We start from the raw sequence: 24,817 nt of genomic DNA, 5'->3' as shown, positions 1-24,817 counted from the left end.
ATAGGGATTTACTGATTACACGCGATTCATATGTACATCTAAGAAGACACTTCATTCTAGTAAGCAACTCGTACATTCTTTACTGAAAGCCTAGCACAGATGCCGGTAAGGTGAAAGTTGTGAAGTCTTGACATGTTCTTCCTCCAGAATTCAACTGGTTATGATATAGATGTGCATTATTGGTTGCCATGTGCAGGCTTTTCCTGATCAACAGAGACCAAATGTGATTTTCAAGAATGTCCCTGAGGTTTCTATTTCAGCAGTGACAAAGAGGTGGGCTAGATGTGGATGTTAAATGAGGTAATATATGTGCTTTGCACAAGTATCTCCTAGCTTAACAGCCAGTCATGTAATCAGCAAAAGGTATAAGTGTTAATATGCTTGGTGATAGGTTTATGTAGATATGAGGAGCAGGGGTGAGTGGCAGCAAAGTTTCAGAAATAAATTGCTTCATTTGGTTGCATTTGAGGACAGGGCGCATCAAACTAAGCTGGGAAGAGAAATCACTTTATAGAAGAAATCATGCTACATTACACATGTTAGGGAGGTGTGGTGGTATGTGTTATACACCAGCACTAACAACAAACACTTCTTGGTTTGAGGTAAGAAAGCAGACAGCAACAGATCATGCAGGTCACACCAGTACTAACAACAAACACTTCTTGGTTTGAGGTAAGAAAGCAGACAGCAACAGATCATGCAGGTCACAACAGATCATGCAGGTCACAACAGATCATGCAGATCATATGCGGTGTAGACCATGCATGGGCAAGCAATTACATATATAATTTAAGAGTTCTGGAGAAGGAAAGGGCCTTATGATGGTCTTTGCTTTGCAAAGCCACGTCCAGAAGACTATAGGTCAGTTTTATCATTTGATTAAGGAGACTGCTTGTCCAGTAGTTGAAAGAAATTTCATTGGATGTGCAGCCATGCCATGTTTTTCAAAGCCGGTTTTTTGAAGGAATCACTAGCTGCCAATCTTTAATGTGGATTTATAAATGTTAGATTCATTGAAAGTGAAAAGCGAGGGCTTGAGTTGAACTGATTAGGAATTGATGTCTGGAGTTTAGACCAGAATAAGGAGTGACTTTTCCAATGTCTCCCTCTAAGGCTTTGTCACCATTCCCTAGCCTATCATGGGCTGTATTATAAAAAGTGCCCTGGGGTGCAACTTGCATTTGCACCGACTTTGTGCGCCCCCTTAGGCACTTTGGTATTATAGAATGGGCCACAGATGCTTGAGTGGCCCCTTCTGTAATACAGATAGTGCTGGCTACATATAGTGCCAGTGCCATCATCAAAACACATTCCCTCATTTGCGTGGGGGTGTGGCCCCAGTAAAGGAGGGAATCTTTTTGCCTCTGCACCCATGCCGTATTATAGACGAAAAGGTAAAGAAGCTGTCAGGAGGCGCACTGACAGTGCACCACGCAAAAGGTGGCACACCGTCAGTGCATCCCCTGATGGCAGCCCTCTGGAGGGGATGAAGGGGATCTTATGGACCCACTAGACATCCCCTTGCAGGCAGTTGCAGTCCCTCACTGCACCCACCTGCATGGGGATCTCTCACCCCTCTTAAATGTGCAGGTGGGTTACCACCAGCGCAGTGAAACAGTGAGCGGCTGCTTCAATGCCACTCTGTATTTCACTTGAATGCGCTGCCTCCGGGCAGCACTAGTTTGCAGCTGCCCTGGGGAAGCGCATTCAATCTAATATGGCGCACTCTACTTGTTAGCACCAAGCGCACCTTTTGAAAGGTTGACCCAGCGCTAACAAGGAAAATGCTCCGCATTGTATAATACAGCCCCATATACTCACTAGTAAATCTAAAACACCAGCTGGACAACTCTATGTCCTTGAATTTTCATAAGGGGACCTCGTCGATCAACTGCCAGTTCAGTGGTTGCAGAAGGAGTGGCTCCTCCACTACGGCAGAGGAGAGGTGACCCACTGCTCTGAGAGCAGAAAAAATTAAAAAGATAATAACATTGTTATCATCATTTTAATTTTCTTTGCTATAGAGCGGGTTAGGGCTGGCGTGGCTGGGGTCGAAGCCTGGGAGGGGTGGTAAGTGCACATTCTCAAAGTGCGCATGACTTCTTGGCCGGCCGTCTTGACCCAGTCAAAGCATTATGTGCACTTAGCATGTTCCCACCAGGCTGCATTACACAGCCTGGTGGGGAACATGCCCAGGCCCCCAGTCCCCATCTGAGCGCCGACCCATGTCGCTCAGACCAATCACAACGCTGCATTGAAGCGCTGTGATTGGCTTAGGTGAACCGATCACAAAGCTGTATTGCAGCATTGTGACTGGATTAGGAGAGCCCGGGTGCTTCCTGGGTCCGGACTTGCAGTAACAGAAAGAATGACGGAGAGACAGCGGCTGCGGAAATAGTTATGTGGTTTTTATTATGTTTCTTTTTTTTTTCAGCCTCGCCACCCGTATTCCCTGCCAGCCGCTACTGGGTTGCAGGCTTTCTTGTACCACATAAGCTTTAGCATACCATAGGCTATGAAGCAAAAATTGTGGTTTTGGGCCATTTAAAAATAAAATTAATTGTGAGATGCTAGACATGCTGTTGAAGATGCTTCCGAGTGCCGTAAAGTAAGGGTGATGGGGAAAAATGAAGGTGCAAGGAACATTCAGAGCTCTCAGAGGGCAGCATTCCAATTCTTGAGGAAACGAAAGAAATCTAAGGAAGAAAGAGATAGATTTGTTCGGTCCTGAGCCAGCAAGTAGGTTTCTCTAGATTCGATAAAGATCCTGACATTTTGAAATGGATACAGGCAAGAAGGTCTGCCAGAAGTAAAAACACCTTGGTGGTCTAGGGCTACACATTCCTGAGGAGTGGATTTGATTCCACAGGTGATGGGTGCTGGAGATGGGTAAAGAGGGACCGACTAGGTCTCCCATGGGCCTTCCATTCCCATAGTGGTCATGTGTCTCAAGGTGATGTCGCCCTTCAGCGTTTTCCTCGAGATGACTGTGCCGAAGCAAACAAAAATGAAGGTTGCATCCATCTCATGATCCTAAATTGACAGTAATCTCTTTTTTTGCCATCCATGAGCACCTCTGGCAAAATGTGTCAGATTCTGACAAATCCACCTGTGAAAGGCTAAATCAACAGATTAGCGTATCTGCATTGGCGCGGAGGCACCTTAAGCTGCAAAATGGTACAAAAACCATTCCAGGCACCAGGGCATCTCCACACAGTGAGACATCTGCCGCCAATAAATTTAAATTGGGATTTTATATCTGACTCCATGAGCCTGGCAATGCAGTGTTTCAGCTGCAGGTACCATAGGCCATCACGCGCCTGTATGAACCAACAAACACAGAAAAATCTACGTGTTAAAAAGTGTATTCATTGCTCCTTTCACGAAGACAGCTTAGAGCAACAATGCACGTCAATAGCATTTAATAAATTAATTCTTTTTTTCTGCATTCGTACGTCTTCGCTAATCAATCCTCTAATTGTCAATGAATGAGCGCGTGGATGGCTGGCTGGAAACTTTCCACTTCGCTTCATGTTCAATTAGCATGACAATAAAAATAATGGCTCGAAAAAAAGCCACAGTTTGAGATAACACCTTCCAAGCCATTTTCATTCGTGTAATATACTGGCAGGCTCGTACTTTTGAATCCAATTACAATAATTACCTATTTAGCTGTGCGGTTGGATGCAAAAATGTTCATTGCAGACGCGTAAATTACTTGGTGCAAAATCAATGAATCAGAAACGATGCTTTCCTGCGATCTCACCTTCAATGTTAAACTACTATTTTCTTTTTACCTGATGTTTACCTTATTTTTTTATTCTTGTGTTTTTTTGCTATGCAGCCCTGTAGTGCATATTAGTGGGAGGTCGGCCACTCTCAATGATGGGTAATGCAGGCTTTCACGGCCCCCTCACTGGTAAGCGCCTCACCTACAGGAACATGTGTTTCACTTCCAGGGCACCCTAATGGCAAGAGCTCACGTGTGGCCCACTCAGGCATAGTTTTCATCAGTTCATATCTGTGACGTTAGAGGAGGAAGATATGTTCGCCTACCTCCGAGCGCAATTTATTCATCCTTACTGATGCCACTGATGACGTTGGCACGGCGTAGGTCCATTACGTCAGTTCTGTCGTTTTTGCTGGTGGATCCGATACATGACCTTGAAGGGAGTAGCCTGAACAGGTAAAGGTCAACGTGCATCAAAGCCAACATGTTGAAGGTATCGCCTTAATAGTGATCATCCATTTTGGGAATCTGAATCCAATCTTGGATTCCATTTTTATGGGCTGGTGCTATTGACTTATTAGGTTTGGGCAATGACATTGTCTTGCGTGCTATTGAGGTTGGAGATATAACTCAGTGCCAATGTCTTTTGAGACTCTGTGCGCCAATGGGGGGCGCTGCACAGAGGCTCGTTGCATCTCTCAGGCCTGGCCATGGGAAAGCCACACTTTTTTAGGTCTCGCCTGACCCCGCGCATGCGATGGTCTGGCGAGACATTTTGTGAGGGCTCCAAAAAGTGCTACCAGGCCAGCCTAGAGCTACAGTGCATGTGCGCGGGCGTGCGCGTCACGCTTTACCGCGATTACTTTCACTTTCGCTTTGATGTTTGATCGCCATCGCCTCCGTGAGGCTTCAATAGATTGCAGCAGTTAAAACAAGCATTGGCATAGCCAATAGGTCTTGCTTTTGGGACCTTATAAGTGTTTAGTTATGCAACTGTTGCATGGCTAAACACTTATAAGGTCCCAAAGGCGAGACCTATTGGCTATGCCAATGCTTGTTTTATGATACTGCACTACTTCATGCACTACGGGTGGGTGGATAACCAGACTACCAAAGTATATATTTCAAAGATTTTGTCAGCAGCATGACCGTCTCAAGACAACATAACACAAGGCAAATTATCAGCTGTGTCCATCTAGACAACCAAGCATTTAAATGTTCAAAAATTCCCTGTGCATTACACACTTTCCAACAAGGCGAGGATTATGGGTAATGTAGTTTTTGTTCCATCATCATGAGTGTCGGCAAGTGGCTGAGCCATAGAGGATTTAATGGTAGTTTAGGTGACGGCAGAACTGTATGCACAAGCGGACAGAGTAGGATTTCCCAGTTAATAGACTCAGTAAAAAACAGTAGATGGTTGAAAGTAACCCTGAGAAAGGCACATTTCCTTCCATCCTGAAGTTCTTAGTGGCATGTACGCCTCTCGGCTGGCAGCTCTATCACTAGATCCTCACATGCAAGCGGGTGCTTGTTTAATGTCCTCGTTCTCTAAGGCTCAGTCTAAGGATAAATTCTTCCATCTTGTGGTATGAGTTGAATTAAAGCGTTGCAACGAGCACTAGTGTAGCGTGGACCAACCCATTAACTGGAGAGCAAGTGATCTGAGATGGGGTGAGGAAAGGAGTATGTTTTGAAATAAAAAGGGGTATTTCTTTAAATTTTTCCAACTTCTGAAAACCACAATTGCCTATTTATGGGTCAGCTTTTTTTTATTCCCAAAAATTCAAAAGAACCTTTTTCCATCGGTGTGGACAGAATACAAAAATACAGATATCTACTCGTAGAATTACTGAACCCTTTCATAACGTTGTTAGCCACATAGCAGGTCTATGTTGGTCCACAGCTGTACTTAAGAGGTGCATACCTCATGCCATTGCATGCGTCCGCACATCCGCTTCTTCCTTTCACTCTGGTAGACCGCCTGATCCGTTTCATGCCACTCACCTTGTTACTTATCTGCTATGTTTCAGCCTTTAGGGCCCTTTTCTGACTGTGGTTAAGCAACTGAGGCACTTTTTTTTACGTGACTCGCTAAATCTGAAGTTCAGACTCATTTGCGACATTCAGGCTGCGCCACAATTTCCTGCACAAATTCAAGGATATCTTGCACAAACAGTCCTTTAAATGGGGAGGCACTGTCTGGCCCTAAGTACCTGCACTTCTTTCATTTGAAAGGGAGAGCACCTGCAATGTTCTTCACTGCTGCCATACATTTAACCCCTTCAGCGCGGCGCGGATTTCCGCGCCACGCTGAAGGTTCCGTGCGCGGGCGGGGCCATGACGGAACGGTTCCGTCATGTGCACAGCGCAACCGACGTGCATGACGGAACCGCTCCGTCATGCGCGTCGAAGGGGTTAATGGGAGAGTACAGGCACTTCACAGGAGCAAACAAGCATTCTGAATAGTGAGTACCTGCACTTCCATATTTACATTTAAAGCACTGTGAGCAGTAGCAGCTCGTAGAGGGAGTGCGCTGGGCGGTGGGGCAGGGCGGGGCGGGTGGAGGGGCAGGGTTGGTGTAGTAGACTCCGGCTCACGGCCGACCAGAGTAATGTAAGTAAATAAATAAATCAAACTAATTTCATTGCGTGCACTGAAACTCCAATGCGTTTCAGCGCGCGCAATGAAATCCGTTTTATTTATTTATTTACTTACATTACTCTGGTTGTCCGTGAGCCGGAGTTTACTACCCCTCACCCCTCAACGCCCAACGCCCCACGCCCCACGGCACTCTCTCCACGAGCCGCTACTGACTGTGAGTAAAGCAGTGCTCTTTATGAACCTGCTTTCAAACTCAGGCTTATGCGCTCTGCACCCTCCTTCTAACAGAAGGTGGAGGCTCACCCACCCTTCCACTCTGAATAACTTTTCCACCTGCTTTTTTCAGTGAGCAGATTTCAGGATATTTAACTGAAAGGTTATTTTTTTTCTCTTGAACTCTTTCAATTAAATTAGTTGTTTTTCAATTTCTTTCTACCATGGCCATTTTCCTAAATTAGAATTTGTTTCTGTTCTCACTTTTTAATTTAGTCTGTAATGAGGTAGCCTTAAATGTATATTGTTCTTCTGAGCCCCGAAGCCCTTTTGCAGAATGATGGATGGGAGTGAGCAATGAAAATCTGTGAAACTACTAATCCAATGAAGTATACAAATACCTTCATTTTGAGTGGAAAAGATTGTGTTGCTTTTACATAATATTTAATACCTGGAAGCGTATCTCTTAGTGAAGACAACATCTCTTTCTCCTCACGCCATCAAATCCTGTTCACTACCGTGGTCCTTATTATTATGAGTGTTATTGTTATTGTTATTATTATTATTATTGTAGTTGTTTTTGTTGGTGGTGTTTTGTTGTTGGAAATATTATTATTATTATTTTTAATTGTTTTTGGAAATATTATCATCATTATTATTATTATGATTGTTGGTTTTTTGTGGTGGAAATATTATTATTATTATTATTATTATTATTATTGGTATTAGTATTATTATTATTACTATTTGAGCATGCTTGGCATTGCATTCACCAGTGGGTCACGTGCCATGGCCAATGCTTGCATCTCCAAAACAGAGAGATCGTCCAAGTGCAGATGAGCCGCAGACGCAGTATGGTTATCTCCTAAGAATGTCGACTCAACAGAATGGCAAGGGCAACTGTAAGTGACATTTCATGTCCATTGTGGATATCCCTAAGAGGCTCCCCTGCGTCTCCTCTGTCTGGACTTCTACAGCCTTTCTTTGTTAAGGGTTCCACTGGGGCACCATAGCTATGTTCAGATGTAGGAGTGCAGTTGAAATCACAGTGCCAAGAAATACATTTTTGGGTAGTCGGCTGAAAGTTAGATTTTCTAATATTATAGCGCATTTTCGATCTTTCCTAAAGGAGCAAAAGTTAAGACTCGTCCGCACTATCCAAACAATAGCCTTTGAAAGATTGGTGGGTGATACAAACTCCTACCCCAATGTTTATAATTTGTTTTTTTTTTGCGTTCCTTTCTGTGATCCCGTGCTGGGCTGGACAACAGACAGTCCATCGATGGGAGAGCCCGAATTTAATCATGGTACCAGTCCCTTTCTGTGCTGTGCCCATCATTCGTCGACTAAGCCTGGAAAACCACTAGTTAATGGGTTTTGTCAGTTAAATTATGATATTTTAGTTTTGGGTAAAGCTCAGAGAGCACTGGTGTCTTAAAGGACAGACTAGTGAACAGATGTTTCTATACATTATTTTGCCTAAGCAATGAAGTAAAATTGATGCTAATGCATAGCTTCCAAGTAGGTCACAAGTGGGTCACACCAAATGCTTGGAGGCAGAAAAATAAATGCTGTCAAGCTCTACTAGTTAATATTTTACCGCATGAATGAACCCCTTCTACTACAACCCAGATCCCCTATTTGGGAGTAGTGTAAGACGTGTCTTCTTTTCATGTGTGCCTTGAGATGCGTACTTTCTCCTACCTCAGATAGTAGTACATTTTTGTGTGTCTCTAAATAGACAATCTACCTGCAACGCCTATGTGAAAACCTGTCAGTGTAGCAATTGATAGGTCTGTATTAATTTTTGCAGGTCAGACCAGCTGAGAAAGCCTGCAAATGTATTGATGCATGTAACAATGAATTTTCAATTTTAGAAACTCCGCAATTCTTTCTAAATTTCTGACTCCGTTAATGCTCTTTGCAAGGATACAATTATTTGAAATTTACCCTCACTAATGGATGTTTTTGCTGAATTAAGTTGAACTTACTTGTGCAAACCTGATGACAAATTTGACTTCTTGTGTGGGGGTCAACCTTGTATAGTGTAACCTCTCAGTGGGTGGATTTTGCATGTTTTGCTTTTCACCAGGATATTTCGTCTAATTTTGAGAAACTCCATATGACTCAATGGATAAGGAGAACAGCCTACCTTTGCATTATATATGCTGTGCACAAAATCCAGTGCTGGTCTCTGTCCTCCCTGGGCTCCTGCTGCCAAACACCGGTATCGTTCCCTTTTGAGATTGACAAAAGAACATTATAGCAATAGACCAACAGCTACAAACCATTATATTGAAGACAGAGCCATAAAAGACAAAGTACTGGTTGAGATTGGACGGCATTTTGTTGCTTGTCATTCTTGTTGGCTAAATTTGTTTTTATTGCTTTTTCTTTACCTGACAAATGAGCGCCGATTCACAAAAGCATTTGCAAGTAAAGGAAGTAGCATTCTTCTACCTAGTCTTACTTTGTGAGTTGGCCCTGAAATGTCCAACTCCCTATTGCTAAAAGTGCAGAGGCACGGTCTTTTCCATCGATACTGAATATAAATGGATATTCCCTGAATACTCACATTTTATCTCCATTTGAGAGGTTTGGGGACAATTCACTTGCAAGTCCTGTGGGAGTTACTAAGAGTACTTACTACAAAAATACTACTTTATGTACTCCAAAATACCGGTGCCAGTGTAGTATAGTGCAGTGCCTAAACTCTCGGCCAAATGTCTTTGCTTGTTTGCATTGTAGACAATGCCCAAAGGCTCATACAGCAGTCTGTGGAAGGCTAGCGCGGCAGCTTCTTATACCTTGTAAAGATGTGCTTCTTTACCCATAGGTTGAGTGGCTGAAAAATGAAGAGGTCATTGATCCCGTGGAGGACCGAAATTTTTACATCACCATTGACCACAACCTCATCATCAAGCAGGCACGCCTTTCAGATACGGCCAACTACACGTGCGTGGCCAAGAACATTGTCACAAAGAGAAGGAGCACGACGGCCACGGTCATTGTCTATGGTAAGTCCAGTCACCTATTGTCCCTGTGATCTGGGACTCAAACCCCTTCCATGATCTAATGCGATACCCAGAAAAGCTTCAGTACTGGTAGAAAGCTGTGACTTTCACCCCTCTCTTCTCCACAATGGTTTCATCTACTGCCTAAAGCACAGTGTCCATTATATGTACATCAAATGATTGTTAAATTCAAAATGGACACTGTGAAATGAGGTATCAGCAATTTCTCTTCTTTTTTTGAATGGTTATTATATAAGTACTGACATACGTAAGTGGGTCTTGATGTTAAAAATTATAAAAAAAGAATACGTCCAGTGCTTGCATCCAATATACAATACTTATACATATATGTCGAGGAAAAGGCAAGTAAGATTATAAAAAATTGGGCAGATCGGAGTTAATCAGAATTACTTATGCTCATATTACTGCTTGCATGGGTTTGTTGTGCTGTTTCTTCCTCTTTAGAACAATGCTTTATGCGTTCATCTGAGTGTACTCTGAAAGTGTTGTGTTGGATTTGGGCTAATTGACCTATAACAGCAATGCCATTGGTTACAGCTAAGACTACTGACTTCCTTTCAGTAGCGGCCTAATTCTCTTAAAACAGATATATGTTTTCCACGTTTGCCAGAATGTTGTCCAAATTATTGTGCACTATCTGAAATGTTTTCTGATGGCTTAAGTAACAGAATCCCCCAGAAATCAATAAGAGTTGCAAACTGAGATGAAACCTAGTGTATAAGCAGCTGTTCTATGTCATAGCCTCCTTGAAGCCACTTAATTTCAAAATGGCTCCTGAAATTTACATCACTGGAGAAGCAGAGAAATGTGTCACTGTAAGTAAAAGGCTTTGGTGCAATGTTTTTGAAAGGAGGTGGTACAAGCACCCTCTACATCCCCTTGGGAGCAGAAACATAAATTTGTTTAGGGAGCATGACATGACTGCATAATGGCTGAATTCTGTCGGATGGACTTTAGAAAGCCTTTCTAATTTTAAGGAACCATCCCAGAATCTCTGGAGAGCAGGCATGCCTCAAAAACATGTGTGATAGCATGGATGCATGGTGCTCCAGTACTTCTACCATTATGTATCATTTTTAGCATAAGGCCTGAAGAGCATTGATCAAAGAAGCAGAATTTATTCTTCTATCCCGTAACGGAATTTCATGTTTTCAAGATATTTATTTTTCTATTCTATACGTATTATAACTGGAAGCACACTCGGCATAGGCACGCCCCATAAAAGTATCCTGTCCTAAGATTGGCTACTCTGGGGTTCTTTTTAGGTTTGATGTGTAATGGTGGTTGCTCCACTCATGGTGAACATACTGTATTCTATACGCACTGTGAGGGCTTTTGGTTCAGCATCCTTCATCTATTGACTATTTTTTCTCGGGCTCCATCAGTCTTTGGTTTCAGACATTGTCAGTCACTTCTTGGATCAGACCACAGGTGTCTGTTAGTCTCACCTGCTTTCTATTCAATTTTGAAAGTATCTTTCCACTTCACTTTTAATGCATGAGCGACTATTTTACACCTAAAAGTACTTTCTGTCTTTTTATCTCCTCCATGAACTGTATACAAATTGTTTTTTAATTGTTTTGCACTGCAGCAGATATATCACCACTCAAGTATGAATATCTCACCTATTGGCTTTGCCAATGTTTTTTTAAAAGAGTTATCTCGCACAATTCAATATACTGGTGTCTGAGAGGCCAGTAATCCCAGATCAGTGGTCCAACTTTATAAATTACTGTCCCTTACTGTAGATTAAATTGTTGGTCAGTAGTTTCCTCTGCAGTGCTCGGTGACTTTACTATTAAATAAAAAGAATTCAGTGTACAACAACATTTACATTTGTTTTCTTTTTCTATTTTGATGATAGAATTTTTTTTTAATTAGCCAATTTCTTGATTTTCTTGGAACTGAGGGAACCCTGTAGCCAACCTCATTTCTCTCTTTCCCTCTTACTTTGTCTTTTTTTAATCGTACATGCAATTGAAGCAATCTGTTCTTGTTAGACTTGTGTGCATCTTTCTTGCCATACCACCTTTCTACCAATGTAGTTGAATGTAAAAAAATCACTTTTTCAAATTAAAATGCCAAAATCCTCAAAGCATCTAAAACACATTCCATGTTGTTTTCTGGTTTGTTTAATATTTTTCGAAGACATAATTATGTACTTTAATTTGCCTGTGGGTCATATATTCAAGAAGCCATTGTATGGAACTAGGTAGGAAAACCCTGCGTCTGAAATACCTGAACAAGTTATTCATAAGTGAGTTGCTGCCAGAAGAACATTCTCCAAAAGTATCTAAAAGACGTCCGTGTTCTTGCACTTCATGTGTATTTGAGCGGTTGTAAGTTATAATAAGGAATGTGTTTGTGGCATTTAGGGTACAGAGAAATGGGCGAATATTCCAACTTGTGGTAAGCCTGCAAACACACCAGTGCATGGGCAGCTGCCAACCGCAGATGCCTTACGCCCTTTGGCAAACTTCAAGTGCCAGGACATTTTCAGGTTTCTTTTGAAATTGTTCATTTGTCATCTGGCATTTTCCCCATAAAAATATATTAGAATGGAGATTTGCTTACAGCTTTTTTTCCAAAACAAAGGGGAATTTTCGGATGTAGCAAAGTGTTGTTTTGGTCAACTTAAAATAGACTTATGTGGTTTTTTTTCTTCTCATCCAAATTTCTCATTCTAGTAAATGGAGGATGGTCAACCTGGACGGAGTGGTCTGTGTGTAACAACCGGTGTGGTAAAGGTTACCAGAAGCGTACCAGGACCTGCACCAACCCTGCCCCTCTCAACGGTGGGGCTCTCTGCGATGGGCAGAATGTCCAGAAAATGACATGCACAACAATGTGCCCAGGTAAAGGAAAGGGGCAGTGAAGTTCAGCCCTGTGAATGGCTGCATGGACATACATAGACAACAAGGAGCGAATTGTGTTAACAGCACACAGGGTGATAAGTGGACACATAGACACAGAAATATGCATGCACACACATTATTCCTATTTTTTATTTGTAAAGCACAACCATATCAACCCTTAAGGTTTCAAGGCACTGGGGGCCGTCGGGGAGTTTAAGTGAGCTATTGCCCAGAGTCACATGATGCGGAGCTGAGCTGCCGCCGGTGCCAGGGTTCGGACTGTGAGCCCCACACTCTGGAGAAAGCCGTTCTGACCGCTGCGCCACACCCCTCCCCCATACTGACCTTGCATGTATGCATGCCATGCACACATATAGAGACACAAGGGAGGAAGTATAAATGTAAAAACACACATCATGTTCGGAAGTATACAGAATGATACATAGGCATACAAACAAACACAAATGAGCGTGGACATAGTGACTGTTGTATAAATAAATAGACAACTTGGCCCACAGAGGTAAATGGGAGGATGTGTGGATGTAAAGACACACATGATGTATGGATGTACACAGAATGACATATAGGTATTCAAACAGAAAAATGCATGGACCTTCAGAGCAGTGTCGAAATGCATGGATATAGAGACAGAGACATACATCACAATGCATGGATGTAAAGACACATACAATGGTGTACAGAAGTACACGGTATGAAACATGGATATACAGCTACTCAGACATACCAAACCTTGTATGAATGCATAGATATACATTTTCATACAGACTCATGGGATGATGTTTGGAGGTGAAGACACACACAATGATATACAAATCCATACCAAATAATGGATGGACATATAGATACACTGAGAAATAACTGCTCTATGGATTCTTATGATTATCCCCTGACATCCAGACAAATAGAATGTCCACCACCCTTTATAATCCTACATGGATTGATTCACCAACACAGGATGATGTATGGCTGTAGAAACACATAGAATGATATATGGGTGTAGAGACCCTTGGGGCCTGATTTAGAGGTGGGTGATAACGGATCATCCAATTTCTGGAGGAAGTTTCTCTGAAGGATAATCCTGTGATCTATCTAGGAAGGACTAAATAATGAGCAGAAACCTGTGATTTCTGGAGGAAGTGCTAAATATGGATAACAGTCCACAAATGTGCCTTCCTCTTCTAAATCCAGCATAGAATCCATCTGAGGACATTCTTAGCCCATGCAATGTTGACAGTACATGATCCAACTCGAAATCAGGCCCTTAGAATGTTATGAAACTTAAAACATATACGGATGTAGAACTATTCAGAAACATTTGGAAATGTGGATACAAGTATACTGGTGGCTACAAGCACAACACATATTGGATACTCGGAAGTAAAACCTACAGGAGAATGCATGGATGGATGGTCTGGGAGTGATAAATGTAGTGATGAACTTAAAGAGTTCTGGCAAGTGAAAGATGAACTTTCTTTGGAGGATGATCTGGTGATGAGAGCCATACAGAATAAAGTAGCAAGTGACCTTTTATATAGTGACCTGTTGTTTTTGCGTCTCTTTTCTACAGTTTTATTGTCTGATTCTTTGAATCCCTTTTAATTTCCATAAGTCTGGGGTGGGGGTAATGTAAGTGGGTGGTGTGGGGGAGGGTTGGGCACCACTGGCCAACATCATAGCAAAGCTCTCTGAGACCTTAAAATGGGATCACTGAAAAGGCACAGAGTAGGATCCTGAAAAAGTAACATCACCGCTCTTCATGCTGCCCCCCGCTGCCAACGTTTTCTAGCTCTGTAACTGCTTCTTTTCCCTCTGTTACTTGCTTTTTTACATGTGATTGTACCTGCTTGATTTTTGACATCTGCTTTCAGCCTCAAGCACCCCGTGGTCCCATCTGGGTATGTTTTTTTCTGATATAATTGTTGTAGTCGCTCATCCGCACAATCATAAAGATCCTCATCTCCACAACATTCTCATTGCCCTCCCTTAGACTGGGGCCTTTGTTGACTCACATCCCACACATCCATTACTCGTCCATTTCAGATGATGCTCTAAATGTATGGGAAATTAAGACACACTGTCCTGCTTGTCAATGGCTTTCCTCCTATACTGCAGAATGAGTCCTACATACCTGCCAACTCACAGGGTGCCACCGTGTGGCACACGATATTGGCTCCCATCACACGGTCGCCTGGTGAGCAGCAGATATCACATGGTGGCAGGGAAAACGAGCTGAAAACCACTGCAAACAGTGGTTTTCCTGGTCGTTTTCAGAGGCTTTGTACTGCCGACGTCCATTAAGGGGTGTGAAAACAGCCCAGGACATCGGCACCAGCCTCAGGAAGCATTTTTTTGGTGGGGGTTTTAGGTGTGGGGTGGGGTTCAAAAGTGCCTCGTAGTTACTTCTCAGCACGAGGCCATGCCCCCTTCAAGTTCCCACCCCCTCCTCACACAGTGAGATTGTTCTTCAAGTTGGCAGGTATGGTCCTCCCTGTGCACTGCGTAGCACGGGAGTTACTGCTCCAACATGCAGGTTCCGGGGCTTTGGGGGGGGGGGGGGTGAGGGGGAGAGGGGGTTACAGTCTTTTTCAGTCCTGGTGAAAACAGTTCCTGATACTCACACCTTGCCAAGCCCACTCCCCGCCCTTGTTGCACCTCTGTCATTTTGTTGAATTCAAATGAACCATGTTGGGTCCCAGGCTGAGATTCCCTGTGGAGTTTCACAAGTTGTAAAATCGTTTGCATGCAGTTTCTAGGGCATAGATATTAAACTATACAGGGAATCCTGGCCAATGCCACAGCCTTTTGCAAACAAATAAACTAAAATGATTGATCAGGGCATTGTTCTTTTAATTACATTACAGAAGCAATATAAAGTGCAGGTGGCCAGGGCTGAAAGTGCCACACGATAAAGGGCTGAGCCACCGGGCTCTATTTCCTCTAGGAAATTGAGTTCTGAATAAAATGATAGCCTTAAGTGGGTCTGGAATTTTTTTTGTAAATGTAAGCTGAGATCATTGCCCCTGCACCCTTATATGGCAACTACTGTCATGTTAAATAGGGCATGTACGTGTGGTGATGTCATTAAGTAGAGTACATTGCATCCCTTGAACGTTTTGGGTAAATATCACCCTTTCTCTTAAGTGTAATATTAGAGCAACAGACCGCACAAAGTAAAACCACAGCGAGTGTCCTAGGTGTGTCTTAAAATATGTAATAAATTGAACACCCCAGTATTTCCCATACAACAGAAATGGCTCTCAAGTGCCAGCCTGTCACATATCCATACAGTTGGCTTTCCTCCAAAGATATGGAGTACCCAGTTAGTTTTTTTAAGTCATTTAATTGATACACTGGAAGCACTTTGTAGCATTTTCCTGAAAGTATGTATTTCTAATTTTGTTGGTGTCTTTTATGGTTTTATGCAACCGAATAAAGAATATTTGACTGAGTGACTGAGCCCCCAGTCACACGGTAGTGCAGCTCCAGGTACATTTTTTAAAGTGTGTATTAGAACGGCCCGGACAGGGAACACAGTTGAAATCAGATTTTGTTACACCCTCTTTTCCTAGCTGGGGACTGAGCATTCAGGAGTCATGTTTTTACGCTGTAGGAAACTTTGGGCAAATCACTTTATTTCCCTACACCCAAGTCCATTCCACAAAATGTTAGCCACTGGAATCTGACTAACCCCTAGTACTGGGGGCAGGTTTAGACACTGGGAATTATTAAAGGGTCACCCAGTCATGAACGGACACTGGGCCTGAATTAGAGTTGGGTGGCAATGGAAAATCCTCCGCTTTCCGGAGGCAGTGCTACATTTAGGGGAGAATCCGCTTCCGTACGAATTTCCATAAAATGGAAGATTCTCCTGTTGATTTGGTGTTTCCTTTAGAACTCAGAATATTTTCCTGTTTATCCCAAATCAGGACTTAACACTCAGTTTAGATTGTGACCCGCTATGGTTGTCAAAGTAAGGGAGAATTTAGCAGTTCTCATTCACCAACTTGTATCGACTCACAGCATCTACCCTGCCCATTTATTTGCAAAGGCGAAAAGGGCAACAGTTTGATTGAGCAACAGAACTTGCACCTCATTCTGTAATGAATGCTGTTGAGCGAGCCCCTATCCAACCAATACTGAAGTAGACTCCATTTTTTTTTAGGAAAACCACTGCAAAGGCCAACAATGACGTGATAACAGTAAGACCAAAAGCAAGACGCAGATGGACAAAATGGAGATGTTAAATCAATGCTCAGGACAATAGTTGTCAATTCACATGGTACCAGAGTGTGTCACATGATATCGGCTCCCTTCATACGGTGACTCGGTAAAGAGACCATATGACACCGTAGCAGGGAAGACGAGCTGGCAACCCCTGTACTTAATGGATTTCCGGCTCATCCTTTGGGGCTTTAAGCAGCTAATGTTCACTAAGAGGTGTGAAACAGGGCCGGACAGGCCGTGGCGGGCACCGGACAATCCCCTGGTGCGCCGCACGGGTGGCGGCCGGTTTTGGGGCCCTGGGGGCCGTTTATGTTACAGGGCCGTTTTTGCTGCAAAATCGGCCCTGTAACAAAATCTGCCAAAAACCGGCCCTGGCAAAGAGCTCGGCGGCCCCCCCAAGCCGGGGGTGGGGGACGTCCGAGCACTTTGCCAGGGCCAGTTTTGGTTCCCAGTCCGGCCCTGGTGTGAAAACACCCCAAAACATTGGCAGTAGCCTCTGCGAGGGAGACGGGGTGGCCGGTAAGTGGCAGTTCTTGGCATGAAACCCTGCCCCCTCCTAGGTACCGCCCCGTCCTCACAGAATCAATTTTTTTTTAAGTCGGAGGGTCTGAGAACAAAATGTAAGAGCAGTAAACGGGATTCACAAAGATGGCAGCCAAACTCGAGATTGATGTAGGCAGAGAGCGACAGACAGGTGGCAGGACCGAACAAGTACCGCGAGATAAGCAACTGCCAGACATACGCGATGACAATACACGCAGGTATCACGTGTTCAGCAGGATTTGGGCGCCGGCATGTCTTCCAACCTTAGGTGGTTTTACAAAGTGCTTGTAGTTCACAGCTGCTCTTTCGGTTTATCCCGCACCGCGATGGGAAATATTAAACTGCGTAATACAAATATGCAAAACAGGCCCCGTCCGCTGCTGATCAAATCCACGCGCCGCTCGGAGGCCGTGCCATGACCTCAGAGCCGTCTAATGCGGAGGATTTGAGAAAACATGCAAAGCTTCAAATCTTAGGAGCTAAAGCCCTTGATCTGTTGAAAGCAGCGGAAATAAAGTGGAATTTAAGTACACAAAATGATCCGGGCCAAAACATATTTGTAACCTTAGTTACTGCGCATATTAAATTGCAGTTCCTATGGAGGAACGAGGAAAAAAGGAAAAACAGAAGCAGCAGCCTGTGTACAAGTACTTCCACCTCTGGCTGTCAGTCAGCACAGTGCACTGAAAATAGACTGTTGCTATCTGTGTTGCTAAAGCTGTTTTTGCACTTCCTTTTGTGCATCTGAGACATTCTGTTTTTTTTTTGTGACAGAGGATGGCGAGTGGACGAGCTGGAGCAAGTGGTCGACTTGTGGGACTGAGTGCACGCACTGGCGCAAGAGGGATTGCACCAACCCCTCACCTAAAAACGGCGGGAAAGACTGCGATGGTCCAGCCCTGCAGTCTAAAAACTGCACCGATGGCTTGTGCATGCAAAGTAAGTGTGGGCAACAAGGGGTGAGTTGGTATGGATGTTTGATGGGGACAAACAGGTTCATGGACACATCCTCCCAATTTTATCCCCGTGTCCCTTCCCTAGAAAAAAAAAGATTTGGTGGAATTAACCATGGGGTAGAGGCCCGAGCACCCATCGTGTAAAGCGAGGACAGTGTCCAGAGGATGTATGTCGTTACAACGCACACTTTTACAACGCATGCACTTACAACGCATTTTTTACAACGCAACATCCACTACAACGCATTCCATTACATAGCATGACACTACAACGCATGTTTAAAAACTACCTTTACAACGCATTCCATTACATCGCATACTACCTTTACAACGCATACCATTACAACGCATAGTATAGGGGTAAAAATTACTATTCTAACTCCAGGGGGTGCAACAGTAGGGTAAGTGTTGGATTGCGTTGTAATGGTATGCGTTGTAAAGGTAGTATGCGATGTAATGGAATGCGTTGTAAAGGTAGTTTTTAAACATGTGTTGTAGTGTCATGCTATGTAATGGAATGCGTTGTAGTGGATGTTGCGTTGTAAAAATGTTTTTGTAAGTGTAGTGCGTTGTAATAGTTTCGTTGTAAAGGTTGTTCACCGTGTCCAGAAGTTGGCATATGTTTCTGAAGTGTCTGCTTGCAGATAGATGATCGAGTGAATGTATTCTATATAGCCTTGGACCTAACAATGTTTAACAGAACACTGCATAACAAGGAGTCCACTGACTGTTTGATAGGTTGGTCGGTGAAATGAAATAGCCATTACGGTGTATGAGTGCATCGCTGAATGGTGGCAACCGACTCGACTTCAAACATAACTCAAAATGTCGATGTTTTTTTCTGGTACATCCAAAGGCATTCAAGGGAACAGGTTGTGTCCGGAACACGCACATCATGGTTGAGCAGATTTAGAGTGTATTTGCTGGTCTCCTGGTTGATTTACCGTAGTACTGTGTTGCAAACAGAGGATTATATTTTCCAAGGATTTGCATTATGTTGACTGCTGGTATCCACACTGCTTGCAGGTGGCACACAAGCTGAGTAGGCGCATAACTATACAAGCAACGAACTGAGGATCCCAGGGGCGCTCAGGTTTGTGGCCATACATTCTTTCTCCATGGTGCCAGCTATTGGAATGGCCAGACAGTTTGCTGGAATGAGGGTTTCATCTTGTCAGCCGGTGTACTGGTTCTCATTCGACATCCATACTCCCAAAAGGTCCATGGCAGAGATCCCCAGCTGGATCTGTAAAATAACTTCACCTTCCTGGTTCCAGCACTTTCCAGAAGTGCATACACCGCTTCTGTTTCATTATCAGGGATCTGCTTCCGGTCCCTTCCAGAGCATTACTTCTTGTATTTCACAACTGGGTTGTGCTTTGTTGACACAGTTCGATTCATGAGCCAAATGCACTTTTCCCTCTTGCAACACTTTCTCTAAAGCCCTTGCTGGTGACAGCTGCCTCTTAAATTTCACCCCTTTGATCAGGAATTCCATTGTCCTTGACTAAAAGCAAACAGTTCACTGGTGTTCCTTTAACAGAACCAGCCCTAACACATGAAGTGAGTTTGGCTGAGTATAGGAATTAAACACATGCTAGCATTTTTGTTGGGAGATATTTGTGTACGATCACGATTTTAGCAGACCGCTACTGCAAACTATGTGTTTGCCGTCTTCTTCCAAATAACATCTCCTCCCCTATGATGTATCCTTCAGTAGACTGTGTGTGGTACAGGTTTAAAGAAAATGCAGCATTTTGATACTGCCTGCTGAGCCGGCGCACTCAAAGCAGAGTTCTTGTGGAAGGCGCTCTTTTCATAGTTGGCAGCGTTGAAGCGGCTATGCAGAACAATGGCCACCGCTCTACGGAACCTTGACGGAGAAGAATTGAAGGTGTGAGGATCGGCGGTATCGGACACACAGGACTAGAGCAGCAGTTTCCGTTGCTCGGTAAAGCTCTTACAAAAGTAGTTTTGATGGGCATGTCAACGGCGGCTCTAGGATTCAGGCCACTCGCATCCATCTCCACATCTCCTGGTGGGAGATCCAGACGTGAAGCGTGCCTTGTTTGACTGCAGTGCTGCCTAGGAGTCGCTGTTGTGTGAAAATGAGCAGTTCTGCATGACAGATTGTTACGGGTCCTTTGATATCAGAGAGAGATGTAGCAAGGGTGCCACTGGGCCAAATGCTAGCAAGGAACAAGCATTAGCAAAGCTAAACGGTCTAGCCGCTTGAGCATTCACAAATGATATTTTCCAGTGTTACATGCACTCATGCGTTCGGATTAAGGCCTGTCCTACTGGCTTCACCAAAGCTGGAAAACAGCTGCAAAGAATCCTTTCGTATGCATAGCATATAATAGATAAGGAACTGAATAGAACAAAATGTTGATGGTTGAATGTCATTTTAAGGTGTAAGTTAGTTTACCAGGCATTCCAACTGAAGCGCTTTCTGGATGGTAGAAACATACATAAACTAAATACCCACTAGGATGATATGAGAATGAAATATGCCGGTGGGTGGGCCCAAAACCCACTTTATGTATACTTTAAAGCATTCATAACAGTGGATCATGCAAACAGCGGCACTATTATGCCAGATCTATAAATGTATCCCTGCCTTCCACTAAGGGGTTAATACAGCCATAGTTTGGTTTAGTGGACTTCCTTGGGCCCGGGCGCCACTTGTAACTACTGCACTAAAGGTAGAAATACAAGAAACACTATTGGAACATGTGAGAGTTCCTCTGTGCACTCTGCAGAAAGGCTAAGGATTGGATGAGCATGTATTCTGAAAACTTTTATAAGCCACTACCCAGCACTGTGAGAAGTTCCCACCACCTTCAGCCTCAACTCCAGCACTCTCAGTGGAGGCCTTTATACACTCACCCACAACATGAGCTCTCCCTGACACAGAAGGGCAGCTCAGCTCACAGTACACACTAGACAAAAATGATATGTTTGATTAAATACAACATCCTGGAAAAAACAAATACTGTTATGGAATGCAATATTAAATAAAGCATGTGACTTTAAAATGGACTGTAGAGCCGATGTGGACTACCTTTAAGTTTATTACAGTTACTTATTGTTAAAAAATTGATCGGTGTTTTTTGCTTGTGAAGTTACGGACATCAATATATGGCTAGATAGGTACCTTTTTCAGTCACTTCTTACTGATAGTTACAGAGACGTGCCCTACTTAAAGCCTTTCCCACTGCCGTGAGAATCTCAAGAACCATTCCCAAGGAGGTGCCTCAGATCGGTTGTGATGTGCTTGTGACTGTGTAGGACATGTTGTCCGTACTGCCACTTGCATGTATTCATGCATCTTAGTAGCATACTCTGCTAAAGGGGAGTGCAGGTTTGTGGGGTGGGGCTTTCCGCAGGACAGTGAGGTAGCAGCAAGATTCATGCCAAAGTGCTGGGGTACAGATCGAGTAGTTGCAGAGACAGTACATGTGAGGCAGGATCTTTAGTTGTGTAAAGGGTCCTCTGATTGACAGAGCCTCATGCAATGGAAGTAGGTGTGAAGAGAATGGTCCCACTAGGAATGCAGTTGCAGAGAATGGTCTGGGTATGGAAAAGTGTATAATGCAAGTGGTGTGAACTTGAGTGATCTGATTGGCAAAATTCTAGTCTCACTAATGGTCCAGTTGGGTCTTGATAGCAGTGATTCGGTTTCAGGGCTGGCTATAGCACTGGTGACACCCAGTGCAACATTCTTTTTTGGTCTCCTCCCCACCCCCAAGACCTCCTTCTTGGATTCCCTCACTAGCACCAGGCAAAAAGTCCCTTCATCTCTCTTTGGCCCCTCCGTCGAACACATTCCATTTTTTTAAAGTGCTTGTAAAGGCTGTCTTTACTAATCCACTCAGTTATTCATGTTCTTTGAAGCAGGAATATTACTCCCCGTGCTACTTTATGTCGAGTCAAAACTGCCGCTAGACAGAACTTTGATCTCTCTCTAGCAGGAACATTAATCTCAAGAGTTATCGTAACATTTTTATCGCTGCCTGAAAGCTGGAAGCAAAAGGAACTCTGTTGCAGGTGCTTTTGAATCAGAAGTGGAAAGACACATCCAAGGCATCGTTTAACCCGTTCGACGCTTGTGACAGAGCGGTTCCGTCACGTGCGTCGGTTGCGCTGTGCGCATGACGGAACCGCTCCGTCATGGCCCCGCCCGCGCACGGAATCTTCAGCGCGGCGCGAAAATCCGCGCCGCGCTGAAGGGGTTAAAGGATGGCTCAATTGGGTAATATACCTTAGGGGGGCGGACGCGATGTCCCTACGGGACTCACTGTGGAGACAGCCCAACAGAGGGATGTGGGCGTCTATGGATAAGTACTTAGGCCAATATGAACCACCATGAAAAAGGCGAGAACACCACCTGCCTCCTACCTTTCCGAACAAAAGCGAGAACATTTCTCTCTTTCTATCCCTGCTTCTAATCCCTTCCTGCCGCTCAGGCCCTTTCTCCTCCTTCATACTCGTGACCCCTTATTAGAACAGAGGGGAAGGTGCAGCCTATAAAGAAACAGAGGGAAGGGGAAGGTACCTCAGAATGTATACTTTACAGATATTGTGCATGTTTTATGTTTCTTTATGTCTATTTGTTTAGATTTGTGTGTTTCTGTATTGATTTTGTATGACAAAATTTCAATAAAATCTTATTGAAATTAAAAAAAAGTTATTGCTAAACACAGTGCCCCCCAACTTGAGGTCAGTGCCCCCACCTCCTTCAAGGTCAGCGCCCAGTGCGGCCGCACCAGTCACACCACCCTAAAGCCGGCCCTGTTTAGTTGGAAGATGGTGAGGGTGTGAAATTAGTTGACTAGGGGTTACTTTTGTGAGAATCTTCTCGCTGTAGTGAGAAATGCCCTGACCAGAGACTGATTTTGATGGGACTTGCCTGAATAGGAGGGGTCGGAACCGGAAAGGCCTAAAGGAAAGGCGCTAGAGCACGTTTGGTCCCAGTATCAATCTGTATCTGGCCCAGCATAAATGTCCTTCTGTCCTAGCCCATATGCGAAGTTTCCCATTTCTCCTGAGATAAATATCACCTGTTTGTCTTACTAGAGAATTAACTGTTCAATTTTTTTCCTGCCAAATGTGTGTTTCTATTTCTTATTCTTCACATCCTTGCGACTGTACGTGTCTCATGTGTATCCTAATGCAGGTGTGAGTGTGGTTGTTGCTGCCTGACCCAGGGCGGGGCGTGGTGAGAAAAGCACCTCCCACCTCATTCCATAAGCACGTACACGTACGTAACCTTGTTGTTAGTGTTTGTAAGCTGTTGCCTCAAACTAAGCCAACATTCTGGGCAGCCGGTCCAACGCCACACCCTCCTAAAACTGCATTCCGGACATGCAGTCCTTATAACACTACATTTCCACAAAAGTACTCGGGCTGAAAGATTCAATGGCTTGAAAGCATGCAGCATTAAAAAAAAAAAATTATATGAAAACTCACTTAACAACAAGACGTCCAAGGAAATGTTCGATTGAATTAGTCCGGCGTCAGTGCCTTCCCCCAACCCCAAGTCTATTATTCAGTTCGCTACAGCAAGATCGCCGGGCGAATCGATAGGGGCTCTAATCAGGTTCCATATTCCAGCAGCGATCGGCAGGCTGGCCCGCTATTGATTCCGGCAGGGATAAAATCCGTGGCGCCCTCTCCCAGCCTTGTAATTACAGTGTTTTACACCCAGGGACGTCGTTTCTGCTCGCCGCTCGCTGCCTGCCGCAGCCTCCCCGCCGCAGCGCCCCTGTCACAGTTTATGCAGACTGATTCACTGGCTGGCACACACCGCTTTTGAGAGAGTTCATCATTTTTCCAAAGCAGGAGGGAATGAATAGTCATAGCTTCAAGGGCTTCTGCAGCGAGGGGAGCCTGGGCTGAAGGGAAGGCAGCATAATGAGGCTACAGGAGCGCTGGGCCTCCCAGTGAGCGGACAGGCAAGACCGCTCTAGTGCACGTCATCCGGGAAATGCCCTATGCACCTTTAACTCGAGGCCTAGCGCTCTTTGGTAGAGTAGATCAGTGCCAGGTTTTCCAGCGAACCACTTGATGTGTACACAAGTTGCATTTAGATTCATTCTATGCGCATTTATTTTATATGGCTGGCCTGAAAAGTGTCATAAACCATGCGTTCCCATAATGAGGCTACAGGAGCGCTGGGCCTCCCAGTGAGCGGACAGGCAAGACTGCTGTAGGGCACGTCATCCGGGAAATGCCCTATGCACCTTTAACTCGAGGCCTAGCGCTCTTTGGGAGAGTAGATCAGTGCCAGGTTTTCCAGCGAACCACTTGATGTGTACACAAGTTGCATTTAGATTCATTCTATGCACATTTATTTTATATGGCTGGCCTGAAAAGTGTCATGAGCCGTGCCTTCCGGGATCTGCGCTGGAGTTCTTGATTTCTCAGGTACACAGAAGCTCGCCTGAGCTGGCTGATTTCAGCAAGAGGCCAATGGCTGCCGGTTTCATCATTGCTTCCTGAGTGAGTCATGCTGATAGGTGGGCTGAATATGGGAGTTCAACCTATGACTTGAAATGACCCTCTGAGGGAACATGGCCGCCAAGTTTCCCAGGTGCATATGTGATGTGTTTGCCAGTCCAGTTTTTTTCCTT

The 24,817-nt window shown here is 44.2% G+C and overlaps 1 protein-coding gene across 3 annotated transcripts in view; it reads left to right on the top strand.

Annotated features, from left to right (window-relative positions):
- The window catches only part of UNC5C (unc-5 netrin receptor C), a 433,268-nt gene that overhangs the window by 296,178 nt on the left and 112,273 nt on the right, over window positions 1-24,817 (top strand). For all 3 annotated transcript variants that reach the window (XM_085641158.1, XM_085641156.1, XM_085641157.1), the window contains exons 5-7: window positions 9,385-9,565; window positions 12,271-12,438; window positions 18,001-18,165. In XM_085641158.1, the coding sequence (XP_085497284.1) occupies window positions 9,385-9,565; window positions 12,271-12,438; window positions 18,001-18,165 (514 nt within the window). The remainder of the gene's footprint in view (window positions 1-9,384; window positions 9,566-12,270; window positions 12,439-18,000; window positions 18,166-24,817) is intronic.

Source organism: Triturus cristatus, chromosome 2_2 (genome assembly GCF_964204655.1).
Source record: "Triturus cristatus chromosome 2_2, aTriCri1.1, whole genome shotgun sequence".
Taxonomy (NCBI): domain Eukaryota; kingdom Metazoa; phylum Chordata; class Amphibia; order Caudata; family Salamandridae; genus Triturus; species Triturus cristatus.
The sequence above is the reverse complement of the archived record's forward strand: the minus strand, read 5'-3'. Positions and strand labels throughout refer to the sequence as shown.